At 36.6% G+C, this 17,561-nt stretch overlaps 1 protein-coding gene across 2 annotated transcripts in view; it reads right to left on the bottom strand.

Annotated features, from left to right (window-relative positions):
- Window positions 1-1,336: 1,336 nt before the first annotated feature.
- The window catches only part of NRPA1 (nuclear RNA polymerase A1), a 31,987-nt gene continuing 15,762 nt past the window's right edge, over window positions 1,337-17,561 (bottom strand). The window contains exons 9-21 of one of the 2 annotated variants that reach the window (XM_059606514.2): window positions 16,879-17,145; window positions 15,161-15,249; window positions 14,863-15,010; window positions 14,536-14,754; window positions 13,940-14,284; window positions 13,654-13,798; window positions 11,430-11,641; window positions 9,328-9,530; window positions 6,567-6,765; window positions 6,195-6,457; window positions 4,774-4,914; window positions 2,261-3,056; window positions 1,337-2,049 (exon numbers count right to left, since the gene is read on the bottom strand). In XM_059606514.2, the coding sequence (XP_059462497.2) occupies window positions 1,453-2,049; window positions 2,261-3,056; window positions 4,774-4,914; window positions 6,195-6,457; window positions 6,567-6,765; window positions 9,328-9,530; window positions 11,430-11,641; window positions 13,654-13,798; window positions 13,940-14,284; window positions 14,536-14,754; window positions 14,863-15,010; window positions 15,161-15,249; window positions 16,879-17,145 (3,624 nt within the window). In that variant the 3' untranslated portion in view covers window positions 1,337-1,452. The remainder of the gene's footprint in view (window positions 2,050-2,260; window positions 3,057-4,773; window positions 4,915-6,194; window positions 6,458-6,566; window positions 6,766-9,327; window positions 9,531-11,429; window positions 11,642-13,653; window positions 13,799-13,939; window positions 14,285-14,535; window positions 14,755-14,862; window positions 15,011-15,160; window positions 15,250-16,878; window positions 17,146-17,561) is intronic. The other variant, XM_059606515.2, reaches the window with a different exon arrangement.

Raw genomic sequence — 17,561 nt, 5'->3', positions numbered from 1 at the left:
AATATTTTCCAAAATGGAGCACCTATTCTGAAAGAACTATTTATACTGCAAAGACCAATATTTCCTAAAATGGAGCACCTGTTCTGAAAGAGTCGTTTATATTGCGGTGTGCAGACTGTACGCTTTGAATATAGCTGCACACTGCAGTATAAACAAAGACTCATGATTATGCAAAGTCTTCCTTTTAAGAACATCAAGATTTATGTGTTTAAAAGTAAAAAAAGTACAGGTGAGGGCAACGAAGAAGAAGGTTGATACGATGTGTTTAAAATCTCCAGGAAGATGACTGAACATTTAAACACAAAGTTTATTAAAACACCATTTAAACACACTGTTTCATTAACTTGGGAAACGATGAGTTTCGCAAGTTATATATTGTGCTTCACAAATTGTGCAAGTTATATATTATTGAATGTGATTCATAATTTCTTACCTGAATTCTTTTTACATGATTTTGGAAACTAGAATTAATAAATATTAAGGTTTTTTTTTTTTTTTTTTTTTTTACATGAATAAATATTATGGTTACCTTGATCAAGATTTTCAGATTTTGAGATCTCACTTAGATCTTGGGGTTAAATACACTTTACCGTCCAAAGTTTGAGCTGATTTTCAATTTTACCTCCAATCTTTCAATTTTTACAATGCATCCCACCAAAGTGTTTTTTTTTTTTTTTTTTTTCAATGTAGCTCATCTGTTAACTATTTCTGTTTTCTCTAACGGAAATAATGGAAAACACTAAATTGCCCCTACAATTGTATTTTTTATTTAAAAAAAAAAACTCAAAAAAAAGAAGAAAAAAAAAAATGGAAACTTCACTTATTCCTTGAACTTACGCGCATTTTGCAAACATTCTTCAAAGCCACTCACTTTAGTATATCGAACTTTCGTTTCGTTCCAAATACCTCTACCGTTAGATATTGAAGTTAAATCAAACGGTAGAATGAATAAAAGACCTTTATACCCCAAATTTTTTTTAAAATTTCAAATTTACTCTTATTTGTAAGTAAAAAATAATTATTATAAATATTATATTAAAAAAAAAATTGACCCAAGGCGGGTGACAAGTTGTGACCCTTCGTGAGTCACCATCGGGGTACCACCGAGGTCTTTCAAACTGTTAGAATGCAGTACTGCTTTGATACGTGAAAGTGTATGGAGCGGATAGATAAAAAATTGGCCGATTGTCGTTTTCTAAGATTTGGCAATACATTTAGAATTTGCCTAGTTCCAAGTACATCCCTAATTGGATATCTATGAAATTGAAAATTCCATCATTTTTTGCTGTTATGAAGAAATATCGAACGTTTGATCAACTCAAGATAGACTAGGATATCTTGGAAAAAATTTTACTCAACAACCAACTCTCAGAAAATCTTAAACAATGCACAGTTATGTAATACTTCCGACCAAAATTTGCAACAATTTTAAAACAGAGAAAGTTCTATACATCAGATTTTCAAATTTTGCATCAAATCAACACATCCAGTACCCATCTTCACCGGTAATCCAACACAGATCCTAGCCGACGGAGACTCCAAATCATCTGTCTCCCCATGATATGATGCTCCAACAATAAATTTTGAAGCTGTCTCAAAAGACATCTTACAAAAAGGAGATATTGACTCGGCTATTCCCCCAAGTCTATTCATCGGACGATAGCCACCCGAATGAGTCATATAGTCAGCAATAAGGGTTAGGTGGCGCATATTGACGGAAATACCATAAGAGCCGAAAACGTGCTGTATTTCCCTGATGATAGTTTCTCTGGCAGCTTCAACTCCATAAGTGGTTAGCATTGCATGGATGTTATTGGAATATAAATATCTGACATCAAGAGCATCCTGGAACTGCCACAATGTACTGAAATCCACTCCGGTGGTTTGCAGAGCTGGAAGTTTTTCTTTTTCTGCTGATGAGATACTCTTCCGGTCTTTGGGATTTACACCATAGTATATCACTTGTTTTTCTTTGCATGAAATGACTTTACACCCATCAATCTTACCAAAGCTCTGGATGTAAACCTTCTTGGCAGTTTTCAGAGCAATCTACATACAATTTTGCAAAAGAAACAACGTAAATTTCAACAAGGGGCAGTACTCATAATAATGTATCATTCTTTTCAAAAACATAAAAAATGCCAAATCACAAAATGTGACAAGCACAAATAAAACCAAAAACTAGGAATATATTTGCTAAAGAAATCAATAAGATGGATACCATCAAAAAAGAAAAAGAAAAAAAAGATTGTGAAAGAACCTGAGCCAGTAAAATATGAGGTTCATCGATAAACCGAAAATGGACCTCAAAGTGCATTCCCTTAGCTTTCACAAAACATGCTCTATCATACTCTTTTTTGACTAGTTTTCTTCTGGAACTCTTTTTTTTTTTTACTTCTGGTTGGTTCTTTTTGCCCCCAGACTTTTTCTTAGAGGATTTCCTAGGTCCTGATAGTTCAGATGTTTTATCTTTTGCATCAGGCATCCCAATCAAATCATCCTTACTAACTTCAATTTCATTCTCTACGTGGTCAATTTCACTTTCAGAGCCAGATGTTAGTTCCTCTTCATTTGGTTCCTCATCAGAAGTATCCTCATAATCCATCTCATCTGTTGCTTGCTGTTTTCTCTTTTGTGCATCCGTACCAAGATCCTCAGACCCTCCATCATCAACATCATCGTCATCATCATTGTCTTCCTGGCGTTCTGATGTGTTGCCAGGTACATCATCATTTGTTCCATTTGAAGCATCTGATTGTGAATCTGGCATGAAATTTTTGATGCCGTTAATTTTAGAAAGCAAAAGCAGATGATTTTGTATGGCGTCCTCCAACGCTCTCACAAAAACAACCTTCAGGCTTTCCTCCCAGTCTTCTAATGAAATATCAGTGTGTTTTGGATAGTTTTCAGGTACGTAAAGCATCATCTCAAGCTTATAAATACGGCAATTCTGGTGATTATGAACAGCAGCTGGCATGACAGATACTTTCATACTCTTTATAATGTCTGCTACAGTTATCTTCTTCAACTTATCAGCAAGTCGAGAGGCATCGTCCCTGTAGACAACAAATTCATCAATATATCAACCTCATTCTGTATATATGTGTATACATGTGTCTAGCAAGTGTTCATCACCGTAATGCATGTCTATCAAACAAACAGAGGCATTAATGGTTAGAAGCTTTTACATTAAGTTTTCAAGATCAGATGCTCTATGCTCAGCAGGCCTTAAGATTAAAAAACCTACGAGAAATACATAAATTCTGCCACTAAAGATGGAAAGAAATTGCACAATCAACATTGTAGAATTTGATGGCATGTTTTACAACCCAAGACACAATACTATCCTCCTCCAATCAAGCTTTGTACCACAGAACATAGGGTGTCTCTTATATATATATATTTGGGGAAATAGGGGGAATTGGGCGGAACCAAATTTCACAATACAATTATTGCAGTGTAACTTGCACATAAGGCGTCCCTAAGTACACTGAAAGTATACAAAATGAATCACCCAACCCTCAACCCTCTGACAGTACTAATCATTGGAGAGTATTAAGTTACTGTTATACTTGCACACACTTGCCTTTGATGAATATGGCAGAGGATTGAAGAATCACAACTGCAAAGCCAAAATGTTGTTCACAATTGATACTTGTTCACGCCCCCCCTCCTATCCATACTCATGGTCATCCCATCTCCTCAAATATTCCAGAACCGATCAAGAGAAAGATCCTTTCCCACAGAGGCACACATAATAAAATGACTTGAATTCCAGATGGGAGGAGAACTAGAGAATTTGACTTGCTGAATAGATATTAAAACGGAAAGAAAATCTACATTATTCGACTAGTACCAGAACTGTTTCAAGAGCCCTTTTTATTTGCAGTTTAGCACTCTGCCTCAGAAGCAGATATCTATTTTTTCCTTTTTTAATTGAAAGAAAAAAGGAGCAATGTTGAACCATTTTCTACTTCGGTGGATGGAGAATCATAAAAAGTTTAACATTTTCCAATTTAATTAATGATTTTATATGTTCTGGTGGCAACTTTGACAAACTGTGACTAGATGAGCCCTAACCTTCCACCCAGTTTCCACCACCACTTCGACTCTACGACCTCCTACAATTATCCATCCTATCTCCAAGAAAACTAGGGTTATAAATGACCGAGTTGTTTGTAAACAGCTCGAGCTCAACTCGTATAAACTCGACTCACGTTCAGTCCATTTATTAAACAGAATGATCTTGACCAGAACTATAGGCTCATTTTCTGAACTCATATAAACTCGACTCAACTCGTACAAGCTTGTATAAACTTGTATAACTTCATTTTTATTGTTTACTATGATTATATATGATTTATTACAATTACAAGACTTGTGAAGTTAATTTTTATAAGTTTATAAATAAAAATCAATTTATCTAATTAACTAGAATGATAAAATCCATTTACAAAAAATATAAACAATGATGATATTTACTTTATATAAGGAATGACTAAACTTATTGAGCAGCTCATAAACAAGTTTAAATTCGTTTGAAAACTAAATGAACGATTTTGAACAAATTATCTAGCTTGACCCGTGTTTGAAACAAACTTAAATGAACCAAGCTTACATTCAACACTCAGCTTGATTACAGCCCTAATTAGAACCACCACAGAAGTAACTTGAACCTACAAAGAAATTACTTTGGTGTACAAATATTTTCAAGCAATATCAATGAAGGAGGGTAAAGAACCTAGCCGCAAAATGGATTTCTATGCAACTTACTTTGAGCTCCCTAATTGGAAGGGGCATGTCATCACAGGTGTCTTAATATCACTTGATGCAGTCATCAAGATTTCCTGTAGACGTGGAATTCCAAGCGTCACATTCATTTCACCTCGCCCAGCAAGATGGAACGTATTCAACCTGATAAATGGTAACATTTTCAGATGACATGAGACAAATAAAAAATAATAACACAATCATTATTGAACAACTTAGTAAATAACAGCCAGTGTAACATGACAAGCATATCAAAACAAATCATATAATCTGCATCTAGGAAAATTCCAGGTCAGTAAGAAAAGTATTGGGTGAATATTTTTATATAAAAGTTCATACAGAATTTCGATAAATTGTATCACAGACATAAACATCGAAAACAATCAATGAGAAGATGGATGAAGTTACAGTCAAACACATGACAGCAGAGCTAATATACAGCCAAAAAAAAAAAAAACTGCACTCTTTTATTAAATACAAAGGTTGACAGAAGTCCAGAAAGTGCTTCCCCCAATACCCCACCCTCCACCACAAGCAGAGAGTTCATATGACCTCCCAATTGTCTATATACAAGCAAGCATACCTCAACGTCAATGTCCATCTTAACCTTCAACAGGTTAAATCAAATCATTCAGCTATTCAGCATGATCTTGATGATAATTTGAGTGCACTCAGACACAATAACATTCAGTCCCAACTGAAATTGATCACATAGGAGGTTATGTTTCTGGTGAAGCTAGACCATGCAGCCCTCACTTAGGTGGAGAGTGGAAGATGTCAGCTAATAATGACAATGTGACGAAAGCCAATGCAGCTTATCCTACTCTCTCTCAAATAATGAAGTAAAGGTACTTTGTTTAAATTTCGGATTTGCATGGAAAAGGAAACGAGGACAGTGGACAGATGGAGGTTAAGTGGTCCATCAACACCACTTGTTTAGGTATTTACTATGTCTAAGCAGGAATATGTATCATAAATTCTTTAGAACCACAAGAAGATCAATACCATAGATTATTTAAAAAATGATTTATTTATTTTGATAAGTAATGTTGTATCTATCAAAAAGCGTAAGATGCCCCCTAAGTACATGGGAAGTATACACAGGAAAACCAAAGCTAGCCCACAAAAGCCCCCTATAAGAGAACCCTAAAACCCAAAAAAGCCCTAAGCCCGCAAAACAGACCCCTAAAACCCCAAATAAGCCCTAAACCCATACAGCAGTCCTAAACAGATTTATTGGCATCTACCAAACATCACGAAGATTGAATCACTGAAAGTCCAATGAACATGGCAAATGCGCTACCCATCTAACATCAAAAACATGCAAATGCACTCAAGCAACTATTATAAGCATAACATGTTGTACACTATTATAAATTAAACAGCATTACATGAAAAAAGAATAAGCAAATAAGCGATCCTACGTCATCTGTGTTGATGGCTCTCCTACAGACTGCCCAGCAAGCACACCAACTGGTTCCCCAGGTTGTGCAAGACTTAAGACGTATTTGTGCTCCATTAACTTCAAGAAATCCTCTTCTTTCAAAATATCAGGATTTCTCTTCTTCAAGGAGAATTTATGCATAAAGTCCCTCGCTTTTTCTTTAAGAGCATCAGGCAATTCCTTAATGTAACTATTGGATTTGTGAAGCTCTTGACAACATTTTGTGAAAATTATTTCTTGATTCTGAAAATAAACAAGGAAAAGAAATGTAACTTATTAGAAACTAGTTTTGTTCGGAAGACAATAAATTAAATACACATGCATGCACACACACACATGAAGAAGTTCTCACCGCTGCCAGTGCTTCAAAGTTTGCCATGAAACTTGTTTGATGGACATCCACACCATCTTCTCCATAGCGAAATTGAACAATGGAACCATCAGCATCACGAACGGTATGATCATAACAAATTTTTAGGCACTCAAGATTTTTTATTAGGCATCTTTGAAGATATCCACTGCGAGATGTTTTCACTGCTGTGTCAACCAACCTAACAAAACGACCATAGTTGAAGAGATCAATTTATGGCAACTAAAAATATTCTACACCTATGTAGATAAGAATAAATACTAAAAAGACTTCATATTCTTAAAACTAATCACAAGACTGCAATCCAAAAAGTACATAGAAATGTTAAAGAAAGCTATGTCAATAATTATGCACACACATACACTAACACTAGAGCACGTGCATTGCACACGGATCCTTTCTAGTCGATACTTCAACTGAAAATATAAGAAACAAGATACTAAATTTTGATCAAGCATTGACATCAACCTTCATAAATTATACTCTTCTCTCTTTCATGGATGTTCAATACCATAAATATTTTGATTGACCATCCATGAAATAGAATATATACTATATGGCGGATCAAAGATAAGTAGTGTAGAAGATGATCCCGTCTTGCTTAATGTGGTGTATCTAGCGAGAAATAAATTATCGTAGTTTTGACAATTGTGAGAGGATGGTGGTGAAACTAAGGCCTTCTTCTTCACAACCCTTTACCATTGGACAACTACCTATGATTATCTTCAGATTTCTAGTTTTCATGATTTTTATTTTATTTTTATCTTGGGTTAATAACTTTTTTGGTACCTCGGTTTGAACGTTTTTATTTTTTCCCCCTTAGGTTTCCAAACTAGTCAAATCTGGTACCTCACCTATGGGAAAAGACAAAACCAATACCTCTGCTAGTTTCTGTCAGTCCCAATTAACAGAATTCCATGTCATCATCATGTAAATGAGTTGTAAGGACGACATATGTCCCTGGTTCCACGTTGGCACATGTAGTTGGCGTTGAGAGTAAGGAAAGACCTCTACTTGTTCACCTCGACCACGCTCTGGACCTCGCACCTCGCCACCAGGTACATGTCATCGAGCTTCCACCACCGGTACCGGTATGCCACAGAGACAACCTCTTCGCCTTCGTTAGCAAACGGATTGGGCTCATCGAAGGTGACCTTATCCCCTTCCTTGATCAGGATCTGCTGGGAAAAGTACTGGTCGATAAACGTGGCTTCAACTTTGAGCAAGTACATAGAATTGATGTCGTCCTTGGCCTCCGGCAAGGGCTCCTGCGAGGTCTCGTGAACGGACAGGAAATCGAGCTGCAATCCGTCGCGCTTATCGAAGATCGAAGAAGAGGATGGCGACTAAATCATGTTCATAATTTCGTAATAATTTGATAATTTCGCAGATTCATGTTACGAATCTGCGCTTGATAATTTCGTAAATTGTGTCCCCTTCAACAAGCCTGACCAACCCATCATCGAACAACTAAAATTGCTCGCAACTTGCACCAGAAACACCGCTTTCGCAATTGGAAACCAACAGTTCTTGATCACAAACGGTCTCCGAGACCGACTCTTTGACGCCCATTTGCCTGGACCGCTCATCGAATAGTTTTTCAGATGAAGTGTTAGAAGATGAAGTCCCAAATCCATGTGGAAAATTATGACTGCTACGCATTTGAGTGGAAGATGACCAACATTGATCTTCGGTACCATTCTCCATATCAGCGAAACCGACAGGGAATTACAACCGCTTAAGAGAAAGGCTAAGAGTCATTTACAATCTAACAGCCAAGAAAACGAGCATAAATCCTAAAGAAAAGAGAATACAAGTTTAAGGATGAGATTGTCAGATAGAGAATCCAAGAGAACAGATCGGTCCAGACCCCAAAATTACGACCCGAAAATGAACTTCAACTGTATGGAAAACAAAACCAAAAAACTCAGCAAGGAAAAGTCGACAAATTCAGAGAGCCCAACAGAAAACCAAAAGATAAGAATCTGTAACAAAATGAAAAAAAAAAAAAAAAAATCACTGAAGAAAATACAACTCCAAAATTAAGATTTCCATAGAAATGAACGGACAGAGTTGCAGAGTGTGGAGAGGATGGCGTCAGTGGCATAGACCGTGGCCTTGTCCTCTTTGGCGAGGTGGCGGATGATGGGGTCATCAATGGTGGTGACCTTGAAGAAGTTGCAGTTCTTGAAGCGCTCGAGGCGGCGCTCGTTCTTGGGTGTGATGCGGTCATAGAACTCGAGGGCGCCGCAGAGGAGGAGGTCCTCAGGGGGCTAGGGAATAGAGAAGGAGAGCTTGGAGAAGGCGGAGAAGGGGATCTAGTCCAACATGTGGCTAGTTACATGTGCCAACGTGGAACTAGGCACATATGTCAGCCTTATAGCTCATTACGTGGCTATGACGTGGAATTTCGTTAATTGGGGCTGGCGGAAACTAACTAAGGTATTGATTTTGTCTTTTCCCATAGGTGAGGTACCAGATTTGACTGGTTTGGAAACCTAGGGGGGAAAAAATAAAAACGTTCAAACCGAGGTACCAAAAAAGTTAATACCTCCCTTTACCATTGGACAACTGCCTATGATTATCTTCAGATTTCTAGTTTTCATGATTTTTTATTTTATTTTTATCTTTTCTCCTTTTTTGATTACGTATTTCTCTAGTATATTTCTTGTGTAGAAGAAAACATATTACTTATACCTACTAGAAAGGACAGATACATGAATGAGACAGAATTGTGACTTACCCTTCACGACCAGCCATGCAATGAAAGTAATATTCTTGAAGGTGGAGACCAGAGAGAAAGCGATCAATAATAAAGCCTCCAGCTCGAGCTGCCCAATCCCATGGAGAGAAGCAGGGTAAAGTCTTTCCAGAAACCATCCGAGGGACTCGTTTGCCTTCTAACTCTTGTTGGCCTAAATGAGAAGATATTTGCTGGAAATTGACCTGTTTAAAGCACGGCGTAGTCAATGAAAAAGACTATATAATCTTAATAAAAAGTTCATGAATAATAGATTGTGATCACAAAGGAGCTTATGTTAAGCAGGTTTTACAACTAAAACTTGGACCAGAACCATTTCCTAAATACATTGACAGTACAAATGTGAGCATGATAACTTCAAATATGAACAAAGTTTGAAGTTCTAAGTTTATGCTAGGTCTAGAGGGCATTCACTAAGGCATCGTGTCTCCAACAGCCAAATCTAAAAAACAGACAAACCAAATGCAACTTAAGTTGACCATCACAATTTTGACATCTCATAAATCATAGATTATGTAATTAGGGAATGAACCATGAACACAGTACCTGAGCACACATGATAAAAGCCACAATAAGAGAATAGTAAATTATGCAATGATAATATCTTGGGTGTGCTAGTGATCAACATATCAGTACCTCTCTCTGATGAGGTGTCTAGGGCGCTTTGAGCAATCTAATGACACCTCAAACAAGTGAGAAGTGTCCTAAGAGGAATGTTAGAAACTTATTGCTGTGATTTCCAATCTAACCTCTCAAAAATAAAACATAGCATACAACTAAATGTAAAAAAGCAATTGTCATCTTTACTCATTTTTCCACTTTAAAATTAAAATTATCATGTGTTTTCTAACAGATTAGAAAAGAAAGAAAAGACAAGAGTTGGAAGTTAAAGGCAATAAAATTGGAAAAATTAAATTAGGAGCACAAAGAGATGAAACTAAAATGCAAGATCATAATCTCAGGCACAAGAACTAAATAATCAATGGATTGTGGCATACAATAAGCCTCTCATCCACAAATAACAAATAAACTACGCCTTTTGCCATTCTACTTTTGTCTATGCTGGACCCTTGAAAGGAATTGACAACAACTTGCTTGAAAACAAAATTACTTACTTGGAAAATGCACTTTACCCCCTGAAGTTTGACCTCCTTTTCAATTTGAACCCTAATGTTTAAAAATTTGCAAAGTACCTTCCTAAAGTTTCAAAAATTTTCAATTCAAACCCTCCGTCACTCATTGCTGTCTAAGAAGACAGAAAATTCACACGTGAGACGCATGTGCGTTTTTTGGTCTTATTTTCCCCAAATTGCCCCTATAAAAAAAATAAAAAGAAGGAAAAACTGGGGGTGGCTACATTGGGCCATTTGGGGGTGGCCTGGCCACACCCTTTGGCCTTGGGAGCTACCCCTTTTGGCTCCTTGAGGGTGGCTAAATGGCCAGTTTGGGGGTAGCGAGCCACCCCCAATACAGCCAGATGGGGGTGGCCATGGCCAAAGGGGGTGGCTAGCCACCCCCAAATGGCCCAAGGGGGTGGTTACGGCCACCCCCAGTTTTTCCTTTTTTAAAAAAAATAAAAAATAAAAAATTTAGGGGCAATTTCAGTAAAATAAGACCAAAACACACACGAGTCTCATGTGTGAATTTTCCGTCTTCTTAGACGGCAATGAGTGACGGGGGGTTTGAATTGAAAATTTTTGAAACTTTAGGAGGTACATTGCAAATTTTTAAACATTAGCATTCAAATTGAAAAAAAAGGGTCAAACTTCAGGGGAGGCAAAGTTCATTTTCCCCTAATTACTTCAAAAAAGAAGTTCAAAGAATGGTCTGTGAGAAAGTAAGCTATCACCAAGGGACAAGCTTAAGATAGTTTACTCACAGATAACATCCACCCACACATAGAAACTATATTGAAATTACATTATCATCATGCTCTTGCTTTCTCTTGTAATATAGAACCGAAAGGATAATACAAATTTCCACGTAGAATTTCTACACTTAAAGCCATATCGCCTTGCAGTAAGAATTTCAATCAAATATTTAGTCTAAAAAGGATAAGTATCACGAGAACGATAGGAGCTTACTGTAGCACCCTTAGCCCCAGATGTAGTCATGAGAGAAATACAGTTCTTTCCAGAGGGTTTATATAACCCTTTGGACAACAGCTCCTTGAAGAAGTTCTTGCTTAATTCCTCATTAAGTCTACTTATCATCTTCCTATCCAAGTCTGTTACGGCCGATTCTCCATTACTACGTATCTTTTTTTCAATATTCACTCGCAGAACATCTGCATCTGCTAACAGCATAGTCAAGACATTAGATAACCATTAACAGAAGCAAGTTGGATAAAATGATACAAAATTGAAACTAGATTGAAGACAAACAAAATTCCCAAGAAACATAACTAAAGATAGGCTGCATGGCGATCATATATCGTAATACATGCTAGTTAAGTCAGATATGTGTAAAAATAAACTCTCTGTACATTATGTGTTTGTATATGTGCTTTCTCAACGAATAAGCAAAGATCCACATATTCTAAAGCATATGTGAACATAGAAACTTTATCCAAAAATTAGAACCAAATGTTAAGAATGTTTCCCGCAAGAAAAATGACAATTATTTCAATTTGTTTTGGAGAGGTTCACGTACAACATGCATAAACCAAATATATGAAGAAATGCATAAACCACATTAATTCTTGATATATCCAGCCAAATGTGGGCTACAGCCATTTATGATTAATGGAATTAAGGGATCAAAAGAAGTAATTCATATGGATGGAGACCATTATATGTCTTGGTCATGGAGAGACTGTTAGAATATAAATTAAGTTATTGAATTCATCTCTTCATATCAACTTACGCGGTTTGGGATAAGTGGTGATTTAACATGGTATCAAACTAGAGGTCCTGAATTCGAACCCTATCTCTGTCATTCACATCTCCATTTCAATTAAATATTCCACATGTTGGGTCTCACATATTAAGAGAGAGTTTGAGCCCACAAGTGAGGTAGAGTGTTAAAATATAAATTAAATGATTAAATTCATCTCTACCTATCAGCTTAAGCGTTTTGGGACAAGTAGTGATTTAACAGAGACCAAATGATGTTTCAATTGAAGGAGCTTTGATAAAAGACAGCCTCAAATGTGCTTAGTAATTGCATGGCTAGGTACAGTTTTTTCATTTAATAATAGAAAAAGAAAGGGGGAAAATAGACAAGCAAAAGAACAAACAGGTCTTTCAAATATGCAAAGGACAAACAGGTCTTTCAAATATTCCAACACCGGTTCACCTAGGAGAAGGAAGAATTTTATTCCTGCTGCCCCCTAAACCATTCTAGTATAATGCCCACAGCTCCAACTTGCCTCTAACTGACAGGAGGGTAAACTGCAGCAGTAGAGCTGCAGTCTGATTTAGAAATAAAAACACGAAGTTTATAAAAAGAACCTCAGAAAGAAACATGTAATGTAGGTTTGAAGGCTTTAGAATATTTTGAAAACCACATCTCCATCCAAAGGATGTTTAGACCTTCAACGTTTCTCAAACAAGAAGCCTTCTAATTGAGATTGTAAGTAATAACGGGTTCCAAATAGAGGTAGTTTTCAAGCCCTTCAAGATTTTTCAGTAAACCATTACCTCAATGCATCTTTCTCACCTACTGATTGTGAAATCAGCTTATCATAAACACTCTTTTAAATCACTAAAAGCCACAAGAAGCCTAAAGCATCATCCTCAAAAATACTATGTCCATTATCTCTGCACTTCAGACAGCAAAAAAAAAACATGACTTTTTATACGACATAAGCAGCATTATGAGCATTATATGACCATGAGAAGGAAAATCCAGGTTTAGGTCTACAAGTCAACGCAGAGAAAATAATAGATGGGAGGGAACAGAAACAGGCATTCACAGACATGTAAATATGCTAGCTCTAGCATCATCATTTCCAAACCATCATTTATTACCGCTTATATGTCTTTTCATACCAATCATTTTACGAAAGAACAGTAAAGTTCTAGTTTTGGTGCTCCTGCACTTGATTGCTTCAGTCAAAATATATACCTGTCAATACCCTATTGAACCATAGGCACCGAGGAGCAAGCAAGAAGAAGAAGAGCATTGAAAATCTGTGTCACCAACCATCATCCACAACATTGACACCTTTTAACATCCAAGAGTTAACATATTGACCTAAAACTATTTCAATTTTCATAGTTCTCGACCACATTGATCAAAATATTATCACACTGGCACAGGAAACAAGAGGTTGATGTAGAGATTTCTACACGAACAATAACATACCTATTTCATCACCACCCTTGCCATTAACAAACAAAAGATGAACATCTTCACCAACTTTCTCACAATCTTGAAGATTTTTTTCCCTCTCATAGTCTTTTTTCGACATCAGCAAAAGATCGTCTACTCCACATGTGGCCGCATGCATCTGAATCAAAAAGATCCATCCAGGGCATTTTAAGCATTATATGGCATATTGCAAGTCTAATTATTTGTCCAAAGTTGAGAAAAGAATTCTTGAAAAAGGATTAACAGTTAATTTGCAAATTTACAATCAAAGCTGGCTGACCTGCAAAAAGTTCGTCAATAAACGACTCAACGCAGAAAGCAGGATGCCTGCAGTATTTGAGCCATAGAGCTCATGCACCATATGAACCAAACCATATTCACCAAACTGGGCCTTGTCAATCACACCACGCACCAAGTCATTCTTATATATCAACAATTTATCTTCATCAGGCTCCTTTCTCTTTGAAGCATCTTCATCAACCTTTCTCCGTCCCCTTAGTTTCTCTTTGTCCAGTTCATCTTCATCACTTCTACTCTTGAAAAAATCACGAGGGAGTTTTGCATCTTTTTCAACAGAAAATGGCGGGAGACCTTTGGTAATATGATTTAGCAAGGCGCTAATGACCTAGAAAGGGAAAATTCAACAAAAATATAGTTAGACCATGAAATCATCTACAATATGCCACCAACTTTTTTGTTTGACAAACCATACAATGGAACAGATTTGTTAAGTTCACATTCAGAGGTCCAAAAACATTAAATATAGTCATGCTTCAAACACAGTCAGGAAAAGAAATCATCTATTTTATGCTTTGAACTGGTCTTGACAATAAGACTGAAATACAGAATTAGTTTCTAGATTTAACCAATGCTAACCTGTTTCCCAGTCCAAAGAGGCTCTGGTTTCCATATTGCTGGCAGAAGGGGTTTCATCTCATCTTCAGAGTTTAATATGCAAACTTTCTGGCCAAATTTTCCAAAAAAAGGAACTGGACTAGATGCGGAGAGGCCAGCACAATAAAGAAGCTGGTTGAACTGATCACGATTAAAAAAAGTATCCTTCTTCGTAAGAAGCACAGCGCTAATGATATGATCCTGCAAAATATTAGAAAAAATAAATAAATAATGGATAAGAGACATTATAATATTATAAGGAGAAAAAGCATCTCAATACTAAAGATTATAAAATATAATAAATGATACCTGAATCAAGGATCTAATGGGCTCACCACTTGTGGGCTTGACATATTGATTATTTGCATTTACAATGTTGTAAGCTTCAGAACGAGAAATTTCATCTTGAGGGAAATGTACATTCATTTCATCACCATCAAAATCAGCATTATATGTACTGGAATCAAAACCATTAATCAACACATGCTTGGAAGGAAAACCTCAATAGTCAATCATAAAAAGAAGACGTAAAATTGATACAAGTACATGCATAACATATATGCACAAAAGAAAATAATAATACTAAAAAAAGTAAACTGCATGGTACCTGCAGTTTGCATAGTGCATACGAATTGTTTTTTCCCCTTTTAACACACGAACTACATGTGCCATTATACTGGGCTTGTGAAGAGTTGGCTGCAATGAAAATTTATTAGTCAAACTCTCCCACCAATTATAAAAAAAAAAAAAAATGAAAAATCCAGTGATAAGATACAATTCAGATCAGACATAAAAACTCCAAAAAATAATTTGAAACAGAATAGTTTAGCCAACTAAATTAGAAATGGTTTCTTGGTAAGTGGTTAAGAGGCATGTCATAGCTTAATCCTGAGGTTGGTTTAGAAGCATTCCATGCATATCAAATTGAAATATGTTATGGCTTCTTCAGTAGTTTCCAGTTGTGTCATGGGTTAGAAGCTATCAATGTAGGGCTACAACTAGCAAAAGGAGAGAAAGATGCTGTTATAACGGCTACTGGTTCTAAGGCTTCTGAATAAGCCGAAAGTGATTACTTGGAGACTTCGATGTCTTCTAAAGAAAATATACCTATAAGCTGATTATTTTTTTTCTCAAGTTAAAAATATCTTTAGAAAAACGAATTTTATAGCTGATATTTGTCCAAAACTCAATTCCTAGGCTTCAGAGTCTTTGGGGCGCTCATCCTTCTCTCAGTAAATGCTATGATGTGGATGACTGCATTAGTTTTTTTTTTTGCTTTTTTGATGTAGCATTTCAAGCTAAATTTACCAAGATACTTTATAGCATTAAATACAAAAATCACCATTGCAATCTAGTTCAAATGATTCTTGTGGCTCTTTGGATAAGATAGGAGTTGTGATCCTGCCTTGTGTTAAGAGTTACCTTGACTGTTGGTTTTCTCCTACTCCTGTTTCTCATTGTTTTTCCCGAATAAACTCTTATAATAACAAAGAAAAAACACTAACATAGTGCATTGTATTGCAGTACTTTCCGCGACCCTGAAAGGGCAGCTTAACGTAGACAAGGACATGAAAAGTGGAATAATGGGCTGGGACATGACAAGTGGAGTAGAAAACACGAAGAAATTGGCACTCTTAAAAGTTATTTGGGATGGGGTAGTTGAGAAAATAGAAAAAAGTTTTGCTAGTTGGAAGAAAGAGATAAAAAAGAAAAAAAGAAAGAGAACAGAAGATAGTGAAGAGAGATAAGAGAAGAGAACGAAGGAGGAAACCTGGGCTGATTGTGAACAAATGTCGATTCAATTTGGGAGCGGGGTATTTGTTTTGTAAAGAAACCGTGGGCTTTAGTTTTGTTTGGGGTGGGTTGGTTGGATTTTTTACCCAAGGGCATATTTTTTATTACAAACACCAGATTTTTCAAGTCGGACAAAAACACCCCAAACTTTTAAGTAGCGCAAAGAAAGAAAGCCCACAAAGCAGGAAAATTTTGTATGGATAGGATTGCAATCCAGCCCAATCCATGACCCAACTCTAGATCCCACCCCAAACCCACCAACCAATGAGTTTCCATGCACTCCAGATCAGATGGCACTTCTGGTGTCGTAAGATCGTAGGATTCTACAATCCGGATCGCACTTAACAACCATGTAGAAGGTAACAGATGAACATCATAAGCCCTTTCAGCACATGTTTGCAGCACTTTAGTGCCCCTCCTCACATTCCGATAATTTTGATAATGTCAGCCAAGAAAGTAAGAAGCTTGCACCTCTCATCACATACGGATATGCATAAGAAATTATATATGTGAAGTCTAATCAACCAGTACCTGTCTGTTTACAAGAACAATATCCCCATCTTGCAAGTGGCGACGTACAAATTTGCCTTCAAATTCATAATCGCAGCCTTTCCCATGTTGCGTGAGAAGACCTTGAGAGGATGGTACTTTTCTTGATATTGATGTGCGGCGATCACGCTCTTTTTGGCTTTGGCCTGCCGGTATTAGCTTATCAATGTAGTGTGTAGCTCCAGGATGGATATCGGGACCATTGATGACAGCCTTCCTCAACTTCTCAACATTCCAAGGAGTCACCCTCTGCAGAAATAACAACAGCAAAAACGAAACATGGGGAACTCAAAATCAAGGCATCTTTATACAAACAACATTTCCCTGCACCTAAGGCACAGAATATGTAATTAGAAAATATCATAGATACATGTAGTTCCATACATACAAAATTTTCCAAGTAATAATCAAAAAGAATAATTTCAACAAAAAAAAAAAGGATTCATCTCAATGTCGTTATTTTACAACATATAGCAAACGAACAAACAAAAGGCCATTCACTAGGTCGCACCTCAAAGACTCAAGTAATTTGCAAAGAATTTAAAATTCTAAATTTCCGATTGTCCACCTTTTTTATTCATACGTAATCAAAAGTATATAAAAATAAAAAATAAAGATAAAAGCGTGAGGCACCCCTAAGTACACCGGAAGTGTACACAAAAACA

The sequence above is a fragment of the Corylus avellana genome, chromosome 10 (assembly GCF_965113065.1).
Source record: "Corylus avellana chromosome 10, dhCorAvel1.hap1.2, whole genome shotgun sequence".
NCBI classification, from domain to species: domain Eukaryota; kingdom Viridiplantae; phylum Streptophyta; class Magnoliopsida; order Fagales; family Betulaceae; genus Corylus; species Corylus avellana.
This window is presented reverse-complemented; position numbering and strand designations above follow the sequence as displayed.